This window comes from Homalodisca vitripennis, chromosome X (assembly GCF_021130785.1).
Source record: "Homalodisca vitripennis isolate AUS2020 chromosome X, UT_GWSS_2.1, whole genome shotgun sequence".
Classification (NCBI taxonomy): Eukaryota; Metazoa; Arthropoda; class Insecta; order Hemiptera; family Cicadellidae; genus Homalodisca; species Homalodisca vitripennis.
The window spans coordinates 117,057,040-117,078,601 of record NC_060215.1 but is presented as its reverse complement, the minus strand read 5'-3'; the positions used below and the strand labels follow the sequence as shown (position 1 = coordinate 117,078,601).

The following is a 21,562-nucleotide window of genomic DNA, read 5'->3' as shown; positions in this document are numbered from 1 at the left end:
GGAGCTTGGTTTTAGATGGATTAAACACCAGGTCATTATTTAAACAATACTGCTGTAAATAGCTAGCTCTCTTAAAAACTAAAATTTTATATTTAAAGTTTGCCTTTATCTTGAATGGTCGAGAAATTGCATCAATAATACTAACTTTCACGATGTTTTGTTGTATTTTGTACACTGTTGTGTTCTCATCTTTGTTTTCTACTTGACATTTTGGACCGTCCTGTATACAAGTAAATACACCTTTAAAATGAGCTACAGTTCAACCTAACCTTATATATTAAAATTTTTCAAATATTGGTCCTTACTCCACCAAAAGTATCATTTGGGATTATTTTTGGGTGTTAAGGATTATTTTCCAGAATAGTAGGGTTTTCATTAAAACGAAAAAGAAGGTATGTACTTGCTTCAGCTGCTATACATCACAGAAGGGTGGTCTGCCTCATCCTGTATAAAATAAAGTTGTAAAACATTTAAATTATTTGTTATTTAGCTGAGAACTTTATCATTAATTTAGATATGAGGATGTAATGGCTATTACAGTTAAACACCCTTAGACAGATCATAAATAACACCAACAGTCCTACTTAAGCAATCTAAAGTTCGACAAACCCACTCAATTTGATTTTATATAACTTTATCTGTGCTGAAACTTTTACAAAACACATTGATTGTGCTTTAGGTAATTAATGAGTTGAATTTGTACTACCATCTCAATAATTTTAGAAAAACTCAAGAGTAATGTGCATGGACAATGGGTTAATAGATAATTTACCTTAACTTTTTTTTTAATAATGGTTGTTTCAGCATATTGGTTTTCTGTAAGCAATTTATTTGAAAAATGGATTATCAAATTATTGGAAATATTTCTTTGTTGAAATAAAATGTTGAAATTGGTACTACATCATGTCTTCATGAACTTTTCTCATTTTGAGCCTACCTAGATCTTTTCTCAACTAGTGATGTGTTTTCAAAGTGAAATGTAGTCTTGTGAATTGAAAATAATAATAATTTTTAATAATGTAAACACTGAGAATTATTATTACACCTTAATTTCAATTGTAGCTGCTGTTTGAGTCTAACTGATATTTGAATACATAATAGTATTAATTTTGGTAAACTTTAATTGCTCTTATTTCTTGTATCATGTTTATGGATGTCGCTTGTGATTTTAAATATATTGAATGTGAATCTATAGATTGTAAGTTGTAAGATTTGTATTCTGTTTAAGCTCTGATTATTAGTGAGTAACCTCAGCTATCCTGTATTTAATGATCTTGGTAAAGAAATGAAATAAATTTATTTAGTCCAATAATTAAAAAAAAGTAAAGTAACTTTTGAGGTTTCAATAAATTTATTACAAACATTATATTATATCCAATTGTAATCTGACCCTTTATCTAATGCTTGTAATTTAAAATAAATTAATTTAGCATGAGAGGTAATAATGAAAGATAAAGAGAACTCTTTATTCTTATTCAAAAATGAAACAGAATTTGGGTGCTTAATACTAAATCATGCTTCATGCGGTTTAATTTCACCACTGGTATCAAACTGAAGGCTTTAATATTTTTAATTAATTGATATGTTGTGTATTTTCAACAGGTGGAAATTTGCTTATGAGTGTATACTACATGAGGAGGTGCGAAGACGTCGGCGTAACTGGGATTGGATGCACATTCACACTCACAGAAAGGCGTGCAAAGAATATGCTCAAGTCTACGAGATGAAATTGGTCAGCAGCAAGCCCAGCGCTGACTTGATAAAATCTGTCAATACTTGTGAGAAACACTTGGATGCACTCAATATTGTGCTTGTCAGACAGAAGATTGAAGTTGAGGTATCTGTTATATTTTTTTTAACTAAACCAAAATTTAATTTAAAATTTTTATTTTTTGACACAAAATCTAACTCAGTGAAAAATATTATGATTCAGTATTATATGATTAATAAACACTCTGACTATGGTAATCGGAATAGGCTTTTTCCTTGTCAAATTTTCCTTGTCTGGACTTATTGCTAGTTTCCATATTTTATGCATTACCTGTGTTGATGCTCGTATAAGCTTTATGACAATAAATGTATTCTTATTCTTATTCTTAGGTTAAGTAAAGCCCCAACTAGTCTGTCACCTTTAGCACTTAAAATGTTTAATAAGTTACCTGTATGAAGTCATGTAGATCTAAGAACTTTTAGGAGTGTGATACATAGCCGGTTAGTAAAAAGTCCTTTTTATAAATTACGAGAGTTTTTTGAAACAACAGTAGATGAAATATTTTAGGTATTAAGTAAATATTTAGGCCTATTTGGCCCTTGCTGACCTTCTGTCTATTAAATTAGGAACTCTACCTTTATTTTAATTTTATCCTTTAATGGTCTAACTGTGATATTAAGAATAGATTAACTCTCTTGAGTTTTTAATTACTGAATGACTTGTTGGTCTTGTTTTGTAGTTATGTGTTTTAATGTTTAGTTTTAGTTCTTTCACTCAAGTTTTAAGGCTTTTGAATTCAGTTTGACGTTTGTTGATTGTAAGCTACAGTGTTGCTAATAAATAGGTCAGGCTTACCTGATGTGATGTTGCCTTTGTTGTTTATTTGTACGACTGTAATTTAACATTACAAATTCTTGTGATTCTGATTCTTGTAAATTATCAGACCATAAGGACAAGATACAGATGAAAGTAGATTTCAGTTGGGTGGACGGAGGCCCACTTGGTTATGGGTAGAAATGTCATCTGATGTAAATATCAGATGAAAATTTAACTGGTTATAATTAAATAGGTTATGTCTAGAAACTAACAGTTCGACAGTCAAAATTCTTTTAATGAATAAAATGGATTGACTAAAAGCCAGGAATAAAATTTTTGTTTAAATTCATTAAAACTATATTTTGGGTTAAGTGGTCTTAAAAGGTTGTAAACTTTCAAAGCGATTACTGTGTGACTATTAATAGTTTTGTTTAGTCTATAAAATTCTATGGATACATTTTCTCTATTTCTGGTGTTATACATATGTCTGTCACTGTTTGTCTTCAGAGGTTCAGGATGTTTGAGAATGTAGAGTACAATATCAAATATATATAAGTTAAATATAGTTTGAATTTTGGCAATAAAAATTGGTTTACAGTGAGCTAATGGTTCACAATATGCAATAGTTCTAATGGCTTTCTTTTGTATAATAAAAATTTCTGATATCCTACTACAGTTCCCCCATAGAATTAGGCCATATCTGAGCACTGATTGAAAGAAAGCAAAATATGCCGTTCTGAGGTAATCAGTGTGCACACAACACATGAGACGTCTTAGGAGATAAACAATCCTGGAGAGCTTAGCTGATAGGTGATCAATGTGGGGTCCCCATGTTAAATGATCATCCACACAAACACCCAACAACTTCATATTATCCAATAATTCAATATCAGAATAAATATTGTAATTTACTTGTCTCAGGCTAAAAATTATGTGCTGTGTCTTGTTTTCATTCAACAAAAATCCATTGGAATTAAACCACAATGATGCTTGTTGATTGTTATATGTATTAAAAGAATGTACAGAACTATTAGGTTCTAAAATATTTTATTTTGTATTAACATAATTAAATATAGAAAAATATAAAGATTAATTACAGTTTGAATATCTGAATCTATAAAAATAGGTTCACTGTGTTCATTAAGGTTGACATTACTCATCACTCTAAGAACATTCTTCTGCAAGATTAATATTTTCTGTATCCTACTTTTATCTCAAATTATTATTCCATACCACAGCAAAGACTGAAAAGAAGAAACATAAACAATTCTGAAAATGTTTTTAAGGCATAATTTAAAAATTAACTCTGGATAGTTTGTAACTTAAATTATCAATATGTGAATACCAATTCAGTTTTTCATCTTCAGAAATGTCCACAATCTTTATAAAATTATGTGAATTATAATTCTGAAAACTACTACCTTTTGGTTTGAGAATAAATAAATTATGTATCTTGTCCTTATTTAAAATAAAATCATTAAAATGGGACGAATTGCTAGCATAATTAAGTATTTCATTATTTAAGTGAACTAATTCTTTTGAATATTGTATCTTTGCTAATATTACTGAGAATGGGATATTGTTAATGTAAATTTAATAAGGGGTTCCAGGAAGAGAGAGATAGAGAGAGCCATGAGGGCCTTTCGGCTGTCTTTTCCTTTGACCATTTATTCTTTTAAATTGTAATGTAAAGCATGATAGATTATTTTCATGCAATGTCTGATTTTTCAGGTTGAAAGGAAAGGTCTGATGAAAAAAGCTTTGCAGAGGGAATCTAGTTGGTTCTCGGGTTGGTGGGGAGGCAACTCTAAACACGATGATTTATCAAAGGGTGATATTCGTAAGTGTCATTTGAAATAAAATGTTGTGTTGTTTTGTTTAAAAAAAAAATATCAATGTCACAATTCAACTATTATCCAATACTTTCATAGATGAATTGTGTTATTTTTTTTATTACAAAAAAGTTTAAAATGTAGATTGTTTGAATATGAATTTTTCAAAAATGTGTGTATGTATTAGTTTTTCTTACTTACTGCTTAATACCAAGTTAAACACTGTCACTAGTGTATTACTATGAATGAGATACTTTTAAAATATAGGATGAAACCATCCTATATTTTAAAAACAGTCATGGCCAACAAATTAATTTAAAAAATTAATGTGCACAAATATAACACACGCCATAAGAATGAAATCATCAGTGATCATCATAGACTTGAAATATACACACAAAAAACTGGAAAATAATATTACCAAATTTAAAAGAAAACTAAAAAACTATTTGATTGATTTAGTTTTGTATTCAATAGAGGAACTTGAATATGTTTAGTAATTTTATATATATATAAGTGATGTATGACACTATTCAATGTACCTCATTGTACAACTAATGAATAAAGAATTATTGATTGATTGATAATAGCTTAAAACGTTCATATTTGTTATACTGTATTTTCAAAGAATCTGATGGCAAAACAAGTAATGATGTAAGTTTTAAAACAGTGTGTCAAAATTTAAGTCATTTCTCGTGCTTATACAGCGTAAATTAACTGACGTGTAATTAATGAATATATCAATTCTGTAAAAAATGAATGTTTTAACTTAATATGGGAAAATGTATCCACAGATTGAAGAAATTAATCTGTAATATGAATAAACTTGTAAAAATAGAGGTTTGTTCTTTAAAGATTACAAACAGTATAAAATATTGGGAATACTGTTTATATAATATATTCAAACCCAATTTACCTCAGAACACCAGAACAAGCACATTAATTGGTTTTAAATAGCGAAATTCCACATGGACTCAACATCAGGCAACTTGACCAAAAATGTCTTAATTTTAAAACAACATCTGAAAAAAATATTCAGTCAAATCATCTGTATTTGTTATTTATTCACTGTCTATTTACTCTTGTTTATAGTATGTTCTTTTCTTTTTTGTACAATTAATGCACCTGAAGACGGTTTTTACTGAAATATAGTGCCAATGATTTGAGAAAAATGTTATTTGTACAGTTATTTATTAAGATTAATTAATTAATTATAAAACTCTATAGCTGTGGCGATTAAGTATTCCTGAATGAATTTGTAGGAAAACAGTTCCAAGAAGCAATGACACCAGCAGAAAAGCAGAAGTTGTACCGTGCCATCGGTTACCAGGAGAATGCTGCCCCAACTCCGTATCCTGTCGAGTTTGTGGCGGTGGACATACGATTTACACTGACTAAGTTAGAGGTACTTGTGGAACATAAATTAGTACTGTATCTTGAAATTAGGTGTTTCTTTAATATGTAGTGCAAAATTGGAACCAAGGGATCAAGCGAAATATAGTTAAGTCGAATATGACTTCTAAACTAAGATAGACTGAAATGAGAAATTTTTGGCTTTAACGTCTAATGTAATAATAAACATTATTATTATATTGTTAATCCCTATTATTTACATTTTTTATTTCTGCAAACATAAGTAATTTAGATCCTTCACTACATGAGTCTGGTCTGAAGTGTACAGAGGTCATTGCTAAGTTGCCAGTACCAGCAAAATTTATTATCTCTACGTCCAGTGTGACTAATAGTGTATTCACTTATTTTAACATTATTTGATAAGTATGTTTAACTAAATTTATTATGAAAGTAGTCATTTTATTGAGCTTTGTCACTGGTTAGAAGTAAGAGATCTGGTTGCTGAAGCTATATAAGGGAACTAAGCAATGAAAATTATGAAGGAAACAGGATTTTTCCGGACATTTGCCATCGTTCAGTGAAACAAGAAAACAGTAACACTACGTTTCGAGATCTGCAATCTGATCTCTTCTTCAGGTAAAGAACTAACCTAATACATAATTACAAACTAAGTTAAAATAAACAAATCTTACTAAAGCGTTGTGGCACGCCTAAGTCAGGAATCACAACCTACATGTTGTTGTCAACTTCACTAACACTAAAGACATGCACTTAATACAAAACTATACAAAACACTAATCATTAAAAGTAAACTACGGAATACAGGTCACAATGCGTCTTCACTCGTCTACTGACCACCTACGACTGACCAGAGGGACTAGCCAATGGCAATCGTGACGGCTGGCTAAAACAAGATGGCGGAAATACAAGGGAAGGGGAACAGGAATGGGCCCTTTCGTTATTATTGGTTCATGCGAGATGAACTTCTTAAAACCATATTGTGACTCCGCATTGGTTTATTACAAATATCCGATCCGTTTGATACTTTTGGTTTTCTCTTTAGTTCATTTTTTAGAATTGGCAACCAAAGCGGCCTAATCTCGACTGATGGTTGACTGATTGGTTGGTCTGCCAATTTAATGTATGTTGCCTCAATTAATTTCCTTTTGAAGAAATGTGGTTCCCGATGTATTATGTGGGCTTCATCCCAATTCATATGATGGTCTTCGGACCAACAATGGTGTGCAATTTTTGACTTTTCTGTGAAACCCTTTCTCGTGTTTTCTTTGTGTTCTTTTATCCTTACGTTTAGTGGTCTTTTTGTCTCGCCTATGTATTCCCTATTGCAGCTACATTTTATACTGTAAACACAGTTTTTGGAATCCTGTGTGCCATTTTTTGGTTTTGTTTTTACGAGACTTTGTCTAAGAGTGTTGTGTGTTTTAAACGCGGTTCTAATGTTGTACTTTCTACCTACTCTTCTAATTTTCTCCGATAATCCCGGCACATAAGGGATTGACATAAACGCAAATTTATCACAAATCTGTTTTTCTGACTCAGGAATGATTCTTCTAGTTCGTTTGCACTTATTAATTACTAATTGAGGGTATCCATTGCTTCTGAGATCCGATTCAATTTTCTTAAATTCTTCTTTTAGTCCATCTTTATCTGAGCACAAGCTCTTTGCTCTATCAAACAACGAGTAGGCTACTCCTTCTTTGACAGATTTTTGATGGTTGGATTGATAATTTAAATATTTTCCTGTGTGTGTTATCTTTCGAAAAACAGTTGTCTTAAGGACATCCCTATCTCTTAATACACACACATCCAAAAAGGGAAGCTTGTTTTGGACTTCCACTTCCATTGTGAGGCGGATGGAAGGAGAAATACTATTAATGTGATTCAAAAAATTATTTAATTCAATGTCTCCATGAGAAAAAATAACAAAGGTATCATCCACATACCTCCACCAAATCTTCGGTTTGAACTGAGCTGAAGCCAAAGCTTTTCGCTCGAATTCCTCCATAAAGATATTGGCGAAAATAGGAGACAGTGGAGAACCCATTGCCATCCCCTCATCTTGACGGTAAATTTTACCCTCTAACTCAAAATAATTGCATTGAGTGCATAGTTCTAACAGTTCCATAATTACTGGCACGGGAAGTTTAGTTCTATCCTTTAATGTTTGGTCTTCTTTGAGACGTGATTTAATAATTCCGAGAGTTTCTGGAACTGGTACATTTGTAAATAGACTTTCGACATCAAAACTTACCAGTTTGTCAGTTTCAGTCAACTTTAGGGATTTTGACTTCTCTACGAAATCCCTGGAATTTTTGATGAAAGAGTCAGTTTTTCCTACCAATGGCGTTAAGATGTCCAAGAGGACTTTGTTTCACTGAACGATGGCAAATGTCCGGAAAAATCCTGTTTCCTTCACAATCCTTCCATCGTCAAAAATAACCTTTAAACAAAGAAATGAAAATTATATCAAAACTATAACATTTTGATACTTATTTACTAAAATGTTTTATTTAGGTTATAATATTAAACCCTTCACTTGTGTAGAACTGAATGTAGCAAATTTGTTTTTGTTGAATAAATATGTTAGTAGCAATGCCAATTGTAAACATGACTGGTAAAAGCTTAACTAGGTTGATAAGCCAGACTGTGATAAATAGAAACAAAATTACAAGCTGTATTTTTCTATAAGTTTAATTTTTTAATGGATGAATATATGTATATTTTTAAATAATCAAATTACTGTTTTTATGACCGTGGTTTTAGTACTGAAATTAATTATAAAAAGGAATTTACGATAGCTATATAATTTAAATAGTTATTTACGTTTTTCATCTAAGCTTTCAAACTGGTAGATTTTTTCAGAGTAGCTGTGTCCCAAAAATGAGTGTTTTGTTTGATATTTTTGTTTACTAAAGCAAATGGGCTATAATGTAAAATAATAAAATGCTCTTTTCGAAATTAACTTGTTATTTTTACACAAAAATACAGTATAAAGTTAAATCATATTTGTTGGTATGTTATTATGTGTTTTATGTAAATACTGAAGCAAGGTATTAGATTATAAATTCCCAGTTCCATTAAGTGCATATTTGCATCTTTAAAAATGTTAAGTGGCGTTAAAGGCTTGGATACATTCTAAGATGCACAGTGCAACACCACACTCGTGGCACATACATTTTGTATCCCAGTGCTGCTGCTAGCTGACAGTCTTTTTATCTGTCCAATCTTTTTCACTAACATCGGATTCATTATCATAATAGTTACTTTTATCATTAAAAAAAACAAAACATTCATCAGATAGGTTTTTTGCACTATTCTTTCTACGAAGGCTGTTTAGAAAGTAACGGATGTTTTGAAATACAAAACTAACAAAGTGAAAATAACAATTTTTACTATTTACATTATGAAGGTAAACTATTAGGTGATTTTTCTACATAATCCCCATTTAAATGAAAATATTTATCATAATGTGGATCAAGCTTTTCAATACCCTTTCTGTAGAAATCTGCCACCTGCCAGTTAAACCACAGTGTCAGTGTCAAACCGTTGCGTAGCGAGCCACATCTTCATCACCAGGAACAGATGGTAGGTGCTTGAGACCTAATCCGTGGTGTATGGTGGATGATTGAATGAAAATCTTTCCATCTAAAAACATCCAAGAGCTCTTGGATACAATTGGCCATGTGTGAACAAGCGTTGTCGTGTAGAAACAAAACTTTCTTGTTAAATTTTCCCCGATGCTTGTTTTGTATTGCTTGTGAAAACACAATAGCCATGATTTTTTTTGCTGACAGCATTGCAAACGCTTCCTCGGTTTCTAGGGTAAATGTGTGTGTCCCCTCTATCGACTGCTGTTTTGTTTTACAGTTGACGTGCTTTATCCATGTCTCTTCGCCAGTTACAGTATGATCGATGGCTTGGTTTCCAATTTTAACATAGTTGTTCAAAAATGTCAGTGCTGCAGTAAGTCTCAGATTTTTGGTGGAATTTTCTGAACCCACCTGGCATACAAAGTTTGTGGTAACAAAGTTTATAAAACACAATTTCATACACTAAACTCCGTGAAATTTGGGGGAAATGTTCTGAGAGTTCCGTAATGGTGATTTGCACGGATTGATCTTCGCCACCAGTTAATCACTAACAAGATTAGATCTCCACTGCGATGCTCATCGTGAATACTGGTTCTTTCACTTTTAAAACTAATACACCACTGCCTCACTCGACTTTCACTCATTATTCCTTGACCGTACATATCACAAATCTGGCAATAAATTTTTTTTGTGATTTATCACCAACAAAAACCTTATCACAGATCGTACTTCATAACTGGTGGGATTTTCAATTAAAGGTCTCATTTCAACACTCCACTGTATACAAAGAACGATAGGCACAGTGTACAATCTACCATGGCTGGTTGTGTACTGAGTGTAGGAACACTCTGACGCCAGGATGCCTGCGCTCGTCCCCCACATTGCCAAGCCATGTCAAAACGTCTGTTACTCTGTGGACAGCCCTTGTATATAATCATTAATGGTACAAATTTGTATTTCCTAATTATCACTTGTAATCCAAAAATGTCAATTCCATCACTAGGTAAAAATAAGTACACTAAGTAAGGTAAATGGGAAATAGAATCAGTTTACTATTCTACTATTCTGACAAGCTACGTACAGTGAATAAAAAATAAATTATTACTGAAAAGAAACAGAGAAAACAAGCCACTGCACTCTATTAGTTGCAACGGAAACTATGTTAAAGTGTTTCTACGATTCTCTACTGGATCACCTGTGTCAGCACAAACAGCACAGTTAACATTGTTTAGTAATGTAGTAGAGCTCGCATAGCAGTCACCATTACATTAAAAAGAAAATCTTAATTTATATAAATTTAGAAGTTATGTCCATAACTATAGTACTAGATCTCAGAACTTGATAGACCTCAAATACTTTAGATTAAGTAAAACCCAGAACAGCTACATGTACATTAGTGTAAAACTTTTTAACCTCCTACCACCAGATGCAGTTACCACTACTTTAAGGAATTTCAGAAGTTGTCTTGTGAAATGGCTGAAGCAGAAGGCTTTCTATTCAGTAGAAGAAATACTTTTACATGATTTAAGTGACCTTAAATTTTAATAATGCTATGTTTTAATTTTTAACATTTATTATTTATTGTTTTTATTGTTATCTGTTGTTTGTTAATTCTATTATTAATTTATTATTATTTATTTTAGCATTAAGTTTTAATTAATAATATATTTTGACTATTTTTTAATTGTATATTTATTTGCATTTCTCTATAGAGATGGTGTTCTTGACTGTTGATGTAATAGTACATTATTGTAAACCTTATCTGACTTTGTCAATGCATACAACATAATGTGGGACGACAATAAATGATTCTTGATTCTTGATTCTTGATTCTACCTATGGTGGCACAAAAGGTGCTCTCATATACTGGTCAGGATTATGAATTAAAAGGTTATAATAAACAATGAAGAAAGAAATTATATATATATAAATATATATATAAATATATATATATATATATATATATATATATATATATATATTTATTTATATGACTGCCTTTGATTAGTTTTTCATTATATTATTGATTAATAAATAAGTATATGTATATATTATACAAGTTTAACAGATTTATATTTATTGATTTCTTGTAAATATACCAGAAAATAATATAATTTAACATAGGCTGGTTAATAATCACTATATGGTGTCCCTAATATTGTGGTTTTAAAGTTTTAGTACCAACATATACCAGAAATAAAATGATATTTGGTACTGTTTTGTTTTCTTCTAGGTAGAGATAAGAAACGAGACAAGTCAAGTTTTAGATTGCATCATCTCAGGTGTCACTACCAGATTTGAGCAGAGACCTGCAGGCCAGGCTTTCAAGTAAGTAGTTAACTAACTGCATACACATCTGCACAAACTTATTGTTCTATATATATATATAGAGTTACAGTTCATACTATAAAGCCGTTTTGTAAGCTGACCATTTTTTAGAATTTCTTATTCTAAAATAATTTTAACCCTTTTTGGCGAAAACGGCCAGCGTCCGCAATACTAGTATGTTCGTTTTATTTACAATAGTCGGCTTATAAAATACTTAAATCGTTTGAAATTCACCTATTCGATAGTTAAATAGTTGGATCATAAGTTATAAAGTGTTTTAATGCCCTTTGGAACAGTTATTTGCTTTGATTTATAGTATTTGTTTTGACTTTGGTGGTAGAAGATGTTCCGACGATCAGTCTGTGTCGTAGTGTAACAAGCCGTCTGCATTGTGCTGTTTACGTTTATATTTGTTTGCTTATATTGTTTTCTGAAGAACATTTTGTGTGTATTACTTATATTTATATTGTAAAATGAGTAAACAAGTGCGAAATAAGTCACCAGTTAGTGAAAATACTTTATTTAGTGGACTAAATGAAGCGGGAGTGAATGTTGTGGATGACGATCTCGGTGATGAATATGTAGACAATATTTTAGAATCAGAGGAATCAACTGTAGATTCTGATTCTTGTGAAGATGAACATATTAGTGATATTGTATATGATACCGATGAAGACCCTGACTTTGTGCTGTCGGATAATTTAGGCTGTTCATCAGATGAAGAACAGTTACCATCTACTTCTACATGTAGGCCTAGCGGTAGACGGAGGGGTAGGCGTCCTCATATTCTGCCAGATACTTTTGTTGCCGATCAAAATAATTTAGCTAGTCCTAGGCCTAATAATATTACAAATCAACTCAACAATAGAGCCCGATTAGGCAATCAAGCAATTCCTGAAGACTGTAATTGGAGAATAACTAATGGAAATGATGACCCTGGCAATAGTACAAACTTTGTTTTCACTGAAATACCTGGCCCAAAATACTGTCCTCAAGATGATGCAAAGCCAATTATATTTCAATTTATTTTTTACTCTAAATTTACTCCAAACCATTGTTACTGAGACTAATCGCTATGCCAATGACTACATGCAAAATCACCCAAATTTGTCACCTAGTGCTAGAATGCATAATTGGCGACCTGCTTCACTTGCAGAAATTAGGGCATTTTTAGCTGTCATCTTGAATATGGGACTCAATAAGAAACCGACAATAGACATTTATTGGTCAACACTAAAGTCGCAGTGAAGTCCTTGGTTTCGTGGATGTTCAGCCGCCGAAACCGTTTTGAAGCCATCCTCTAATTTTTTCATTTAGTTCATAACCGTACCCTCCCTAAAACTGGTGAACCTGGGTATGATCCTGCTGTAAAGTTTCAACCATTGTTAGAACATGTCAAAAGACTGTTCAGAGCTTATTATACTCCACATAGAGAACTTTCTATCAATGAAAGTCTTGTTGGAACAAAAAGTCATTCACAGCTGCTACAATATCTCCCCAATAAACACCACCATAAATGGGTTATCAATTTCTGGATGATATGCGATTCTATTTCTAAGTATTGCCTAGGATTTACATGCTACAAGGGTAAAAGGGATGAGGATGGACATACTGAACATGGACTTGCTTATAGAGTTGTTACAAGGCTACTGAGCATCGGACAATACTTAGGGAAAGGCTACCACTTGTTTGTAGACAATTTTTTCAGTTCCATTTCATTAGCTAAATATTTATTTAGCAAATCAACTTATATAACCGGGACTATTAGAAGAAATAGGAAGGGGATTCCTGATCAAATAAAGGCAAAGTTGAACGTTGGTCAAGAGATGTACATGAGAAATGATAACGTACTTATGTTAGCCTATATGGACAAAAAATCTCAAAAGAAACCTGTAATCCTTCTCTCCACAAAAGGTACAGTAAAATCTGTGGAAAAGGTAAAAAAGAGATACAATGGAGACGAAATACAAATGAAACCTGACATGATTGATCAGAACAATAAGTACATGGAAGGAGTAGATGGATCAGATCAGATGATGTACTGTTACCTGGATGAGCGAAGAACACTCAAATACTTGAATACTTGAATACTTGAATACTTGTGATCTACGTCGCTGACCGACACTTGTCAGATAGACTGCGTCATTAATACACACAGTGTACAATAAATAGATAATTAAAACATGAAAAAATACATTACAAAATATTTACAAGATGGCGTACGACGTGAAAGTTAAAAAAGTGGCTCATGATTTTAGTTCTTCCAGGGAGTACAGAGGCCTCTCAAGCAAACGATCCTTTTAACACCTTTTTAAAAATCTCTCATTTCCAGTACTCGCACATTCTGCGGCAAAGTGTTAAAAAATCTTGATTGCAGACTGTGGGTAGGCCTTTTGAGTGCCACTGAGACGACAGCGGGGCATGTCGAGGTCCCTGAGCTCGGCGGGTGTTATATTTATGCACGTTGTCCTCTGGTCACAAAATCAGCCAAGTTCTCCCTAAGAAGCACCAGGGTGTTGAGATGTACTGGCTGTATACGGTGAGAACGCCGAGTTCCATAAAAAGGGGCCGGCAGTGTTCGCGCGGGGGCCGATGATGTTAAAGATTCTTAAGGCCTTTTTCTGCAGCAGCAATACATCCCGAACAGCCGGGGAATGTCCCCACAGCACAATGCCATACATCAGGTGACTATGAAAAAGGGCATGATACACAGTCAAAAGATAAGGTCTGGTTATCAAAGCCCTTAGCTTCCTCAGGAGGTAAATGACTCGAGAGAGTTTGGTACATACCTTTTGATAAGTGGTCGTTCCAACTTAACTTAGAGTCCAGCCAGAACCCCAACAGCTTTACCGCCTCCTGGAAGGGGACCCCCAGTCTTCAGAGTGCAAAGCAGCGTCTGGGTTTTTTCTTCATTTATCTTAAGTCTATTACAGTTGAAACCAATCTTTAGCCTCCTCTAGTAGGTAACTGGCTTCCAAACGTAGTTGGGTGATGTCGCTCCCTCTGCTCATCAGGGTCGTGTCGTCTGCAAATAACAAAGTTTGGTCGTTCATATGCAGGTCATTGATCATGAGGTGAACAAAAACGGCCCGAGAACAGATCCCTGTGGAACACCATGCAGGATACTTTTAGTGTTTGAAGAAGCCCCCATAAGTGACACTAGCTGTTTACGATTGGACAAGTAATTGCAGACGCTGCTTAAGCACTGTGCCCCCTATCCCGTATTTTCGTAACTTTGCTGACAAAATTTCGTGGGAAACTACGTCAAACGCTTTACTTAGATCACATAGACCAAGTAAAACGGAATCTCTGTCCTCAAAAGCTTCAGTAATCCTATCAACTAGGCTAAGCATGGCTGTTGTTGTTTGAGCGTCCCCCTTCTAAAACCCATGTTGAGCGTCAAGTAGCAATTTGTTTCTGCTCAAAGTACTCCATAAGTTGGGTTTTTCATTATGGTTTCAAACACCTTGGAAAAGATAGGCACCAAGGAGATCGGACGGAAGTTAGATGGCAGCATGGGATCGCCCTTTTTAAAGACTGGTACTGTTCGAGAGGTTTTTCAGAATCTCTGAAATATCCCATTTCTGAGGCATGCATTAACAGTTAAAGTAAGAGGCCCTACAATCTCATTTATTACAGATTTCAAAATAAATGTAGACAACCCATGAACATCCTGGCTCCTTGAGTCCTTAAATCCCCTAACCATGCTTAGTACTTTCAATGGTACTCACCTCCTTCCACTTAATAAGCCTCAGTCCTGGTATAGGGTCCATCATTGTTGCAACAGGGTCTGTCTGCACATCAGGCAAAGCTTGAAATGATGTTATCAGCTACATTGGCAAAATAATTATTGAACTCATCAGGAGTCGCCATAGTCATGGGGACAGGACCAGATTTCCTGTGACTGTTTACTATTTCCCAAGCAGACTTGCATGTGATTGGAAGATTGGTAAGATGTGAGTTAGTATTACTGTTCTTTTTAGCCTCCTTGACCATCCAACTGTACTCCCTTTTCCTTTCACAGTACATTTTGTAATAAACATCCTTAAGAGCCAGGTTACCAGCACTCTTATGATAGTCATGAAGAAGCAAAACAGATGCACGCATTTTAGCAAGTTCAGGGGTGTACCATTGTTTAACCTTGGGTCCTCTGTTGGAGTAAGATGGTTTAGGCTCATTATGCTTATGCTTGAAAAACTTTACAGGAAACAAAGAGTCGAATTTGTCCTTAAATGTCAGAAAAAAAGATTCAAAATTAGCAGCAGGGTCAATAGGTGTTTTGCTTAATTTCCACTGGGCATGATCATTAATTCCCTACGTAGCAAGGACAGGTTATTTGAATTTATAACTCTCTTTTCAATCCTGTAATTAGCAAGCCAAGAATTGGTGCAGGGTCTTACCATGTCTGTTGAAATCGTCAGCACCACAGCTCCATGGTCAGCTACGAGGGGATTGAACCACTTCATTTCTGTGTTCCACGAGTCAGCGTTAGTGGCCGCAGCGTCCAAACAAGCAGCCCCACGGTGGGCACACGAGATGTTATATAGAGACCGTAGCTACGCAGAAGGTTTGAGAATGCGGCCTCTTCTCTAGAGGGTATCTCCAAGTGTATATTGAAGTCGCCACAGAGAACTATATTCTTAACTTTAAGTTTTGGACAAGTAGTTTAAGCACAAAATCAAGCAGGTCAATAAAATGCTCAAAGTCCCCCAGATGGAGATCTGTACACTGATACAAGAATGGTGGACACATTAGACATCTCTACAGCTGTCAATTCCAAAACCATTTCAACACAATAAGCATCAAGATTAATTTGTTTGCAGTTTAATTTACTAGAGGAAAAAATGGCTACACCTCCGTTTTTATGATTACTACGGCAGTAGATGTTGGTAAGGGCCTAGGTTACCCAAGGTCTGGTAACAACAACTTTTCCTCATAAGTTAACCCAATGTTCGGATAAACATAGTACTTCACAATTTACTTCTTGAATAAACAGAGTTATTAGATCACACTTATTTTTAATACACTGAACATTTAGGCTGGCAATTTTTAGTTTACTAGTAGGCCTACATTGTCTATTTACATCAGAACTAGGCCTAGGGCCCTAAAAGTTTGTTAACATGTCTTGGGTCGTTAATTGTAAGATTTTAAGTCCTTAAGCGGCTCCTCTGCCATGGGCCTAATCCTAAAAAATTTTCACCAGAGGCTGGGAGTGTACTATCAAGCCTATTTCGAGTTGGCCTACCTCTACGAAAACTGTAGTTACAAACCAAAAGACCCTCGGGCCAGATGTCAGGTTTCAACAGTTTGTCCTTGTCTTCAAATGGGATACTTATTTTGTATGACCTGTATCCCCGGGAACTTCGTTTTCACCTCTTCACAATCAACTTCACCAGTACAATATTGTTTGACGTGTTTCAGTAATTTCACTCGATGTAACTTTCATTCCTAGACGGGACACAAACAAAACGGCTTTTCTTGCCGGCCGGTGTAATGGTGGCGGAGTGATTTTTGGACGTACCAACAATGACCTCACTTGATGATTTTATTCTTTCAGGTTTCATTTTATTTTCATTCCTGACTACAGTTCGAGTTATATTTCGTTGGTTGCGCCTTGTCTGTACAGTTTTCCATTTATTTACATTTTTCGGACGACATGTTAGATTTGGAACTACTTTCCATGACCGTTTCGTCCTCAATAGGTTTGACATAGCCACCGGTTTGATCCATGATTTCATGTTCGTCCATTACATCAATGACGTCACTGCTACTACAATTCGGTGATAACGCAGAAGACAATGTCCTAGGCCCTATTTGAAACATTTTCAATTTTAGAAACTCTGCATTTAATTTTAACAAATTTTTCACTTATAGTTGTCAATTCATCGAGTACAATAGATAGACTTGCCTTCCCATCCTCTTCGCTATTTGCAACAGGTTGATCAGACTTGTTCTCTATCATCTTCTTAACCTCAATACGGCATGGTTCGCAGTACCACGATATTTTTTTATGATACTTCTAAGATTTGCAAAATCCTTTGCTGATAATCCGACACACGCTGTATGATACCACTTTTTGCAAAAAGCATAGCACCCCACTGAGTTTTGCCGGTCCGTAACGGGTTTATTCACACACAGTACAAATTTGAGCCACTTTTGTCGTCGGCGCCATCTTGATTCCCCCCTTTTTAAATATTGGAAAAAGGTTACTTTCAATGTATTTGTCCACATTATTTTGAATTTTTACATACTGTAAAAAGAGAATTGCACTGGGAAGCAGTTGTCAAGGATTCAGTTTACAATAAGCATAATTGAAGACCTATCCCAAGAATGGCTTGACACAATCAACCTTGAAAAATGGCCGGTGGAAATGGAGTGAATGGTTTTGGTATGGAACACTTACCTGCAAATAAAGAAAGAAACTGTTGTGTGTGTAGTAAAATTAGCACTGCAAGTGGAGGTCCTGGAAAGAAATCTAGATTGATATGTAAAAATTGTCAGAGAGGTATTCATCCTCTCTGTTTTGGACAGCACCAGTGTTAGGACATTTTAACCTACTTGTAAATAATGTAAATATGACTATTAGTGTTAGTTTTTTGTTTGGAAAAGACAAGTAATATTGTGTATGTGTGCAATTTTCAGTTTTTAACTTATTATATATGCTACAGTGCTATTAGCTTCCACCAACATCACATCTGATAAGTATAAAATTTTTTGAAAAAACAAAAAACATACTTCCACATAAGGTAAGCTTTTCAAATTTTATACACTAATAGGTTATTAAATATAGTTTATTGATATGTGTTGCTTTTTTACAAAATATGTGTTTCTTGACCACTTATTTTAGTCACAAAAATTTTCTTTTTTGTTTTAATTTGTGTCAAGAGGATTTTCAAATACATGTATATCTATCCTAATATATGTTTAATGAGATAAACAACAGTGAAAGAATCATTCAATTATGTTGAAAAATAAAAAAGTTATGGTATATTATGTAATCCCATGCAACAGGCTTCAAATTTGCCTTGGCTCTTTAGGCACGTACTTATTGAAAATGGGCCGGCGTGCAAGGGGTTAAATACAAAAGTTTTACATTTTCATTTGAAATATGTGATAAGTATGCTCCACGAATGGAGCAATTAGGTTGAAATATATTTTGCAAGTATTCAATTTTAATACAGTTTATTGTACACTAATTCATGTGTAATAAAATACTGACTAGTTAACTAAAATTAAATAAAAATTATCTTTTTCTGGCCATCCAATTTAGTTATAGAGGCTGGGCAGGATTTGAAGAGTTAACAGAAAATTACCCATGTTCCGCTGGAGGTGTTAAAGTAATATATTATAGTGAGATAAAATACCTTGAATAACATGAATTATTTATTTTAATACACTAAGGATTATTGGTAGTTGATAGGAAAATCAGCATACTTACCATGAAAACTACCTTCTTTATTTAAACATTGATTGATTGATATATTTAGAAATTTTCAATTGCACTGCAATATTTCTCAACCAGTAGAGAATACTTTAATAAAATCTCTTGTATTTGTAACTTTTTTATAAAATATAGTGTAAAGATAAGCATATTTGAAAAATATACATATGTTTATGTACTCGCACTCACATCTTAAAATACATAAATAGTCAAGATTGTTCTTTTTGAAAGGTAAATGAGACTCATATAAACTTAATTACATTTATATAGAATAATTTTGTTTACAAAAATTACCTTTTAAAACATACTGTTTACTTAAATGCTTAGTATTGACCGTTCATACAAAATAAGTACCGAATAAATAAAGATTCAACCAACATTATTTGAGTATAAAGTGGGTATGAAGGAAATAAATTATTATTATTAGATATTAAGTTCTAGTATTAATTTACTTGATATTATAATTTATATAACTATTCTTTAAAGTTTGATTTATATTTGTTTGATAATACATATAAGAGTTATATCTGAACAAAATTGTATAATTGTTGTAGCTATAAACTATAATGTTGAATTTAAAGCTATTGCTTTACACGAAATAAAGTATGAAAAATAAATATAAACTTTTTTCTGAATCGGAATGAGTATTTTATATTTATAATATAAATTACAGCATATTTATTAGTATAGCCTATTACCTTTTTTATTAAGGAATAAGATGAACTACATAGAATAGGAAAAATGAAGTTTGGTTTTCATTATAATTCATAGGAGATAAATCTTTAAAATTAGTTATTTATACATTAAACTGAAGTAAAAGTCTTCACATTAACCTAAATATAAATGAAACTTTTACAAAAATAGATTTATTTTTTAAATTTAAAATTCAAAGACCCTTATTACAGTTTATTGCAAAGAAACAAGTACAATACTAATAAGAAATGTTATTATATATTCTTTAAACAAAAAAATAAGTATAGTAAAGGTATCTCTATAAGGACTGTAAGATCTTAAGACAAATGAAATAGTAACCATTATTTGTAACAAAAATTAAATAGACATTTCCTTTATGAAGGACAATTTCTCACGCAGGAGGTGTCTCGCCCGTCCCAGCAGCATCTTGTGTCGTCAGGTGATGGTTGATATGGATTCAGCTAGGCTACAGATTCACTGATAACTTTCTGGCGTCAATCTACTTCTTTCTTCTTTTTGCAGCCAATCAGTTCTCTTTTATCAACATCAACACTAACTACACAATCATAGGAGGGTATGAGAGTTTCTGGAAATATACAAAAAAGTGACGAGCCATATTGATTTCTTCCCGTCTGTAGTTGGTCAGTCTGATAACTTCTCCCAGTTTGTCGAGGAATTGTAGATATTCTTGCCCTGGGTCAGCGGCACTCTGGCAGCTTGAATATTGACGCAACATGAGTGTTGGTTGTCGTTCTGTTACTGCCTGCGGAGCTCGTGCACCTCGCGGCTCAGCACTTGTTACTCTTCTCTATGTAGATTAGTTGCTTCAAACCACTCTGGTTGGTCTCAACAGTTACAAATCTTGACTCCATCATCTTGAAATCCTCTCTTAATAAGCCCATAAATCCTTGTACTGAAGTAAACTTGGAGTCAGTATTACATTGGTCTCCATTACAGCTAAAGCTTGCAGAATCATTTTATTATTTGTCATCTGATCATCATTGCTACCAATGGAAGAACTGTCACCGTTGCAGATGTAGCACTCCCATGACCTAATTTTACCTTTAGTATAATTCTTGGCCGTGCCATCACATTTAAATGCATTGTAGAATGTTTTTTTACAATCCAAATATTTAGCGATAACGTCACCTCGTATGAGCTATTCATTACACTTAACGCAGTTGTCTGTCATTCTTAAAGTAAGAAGAATAATTAGAAAGAAATAATAATACGAATTAAATTGATTTTCAACAAGTACCGACAAAACACGAACTAGAAGGAAGGAGCCTACTTGTTATCAAGCTGTCAGAGGTAACGCATATAAGAGCTCTGGGCCCATTGGCATGTGCCGGTTTGGTAACAAATGGGCAACTAAAGCTGAAATTGCTTTACAAGTTATTATTAGTGAAAAGTTACAAAGTTCGGTTACAATTTGTTTTATATTGACACCTGCCTGTACTGTTTTCCATGAATATGTAAATAAAGAATATTGTCTATTACATTCTGTAAAGACTTGTTTTAAATATAATAGTAGTGTATTTAATAGTTACCAAATCAGGTTCTATATATAGCTTTGAACTAGTATTGATCTGTATTGTCATCTAATTTTGGAACTTGAATTTGTGAAGAATTTATTTCCAATTTTAGTTTGTAAAATAAACTAATGGAAAATATCAAGTAGTTATCAAAAATACAGATGGCTAGCATACTCTTTTGCACAATTATAGTGTACATTTGCATTTTTCTGGTCTTTTTGTCCATATTTTATATATGTTAA

The 21,562-nt window shown here is 33.4% G+C and overlaps 1 protein-coding gene across 2 annotated transcripts in view; it reads left to right on the top strand.

Moving 5' to 3' along the window:
- The window catches only part of LOC124369822 (vacuolar protein sorting-associated protein 13), a 249,003-nt gene that overhangs the window by 35,081 nt on the left and 192,360 nt on the right, over nucleotides 1–21,562 (top strand). For both annotated transcript variants that reach the window (XM_046827945.1, XM_046827944.1), the window contains exons 5-8: nucleotides 1,603–1,837; nucleotides 4,259–4,367; nucleotides 5,622–5,764; nucleotides 11,557–11,651. In XM_046827945.1, coding sequence (XP_046683901.1) covers nucleotides 1,603–1,837; nucleotides 4,259–4,367; nucleotides 5,622–5,764; nucleotides 11,557–11,651 — 582 coding nt within the window. The remainder of the gene's footprint in view (nucleotides 1–1,602; nucleotides 1,838–4,258; nucleotides 4,368–5,621; nucleotides 5,765–11,556; nucleotides 11,652–21,562) is intronic.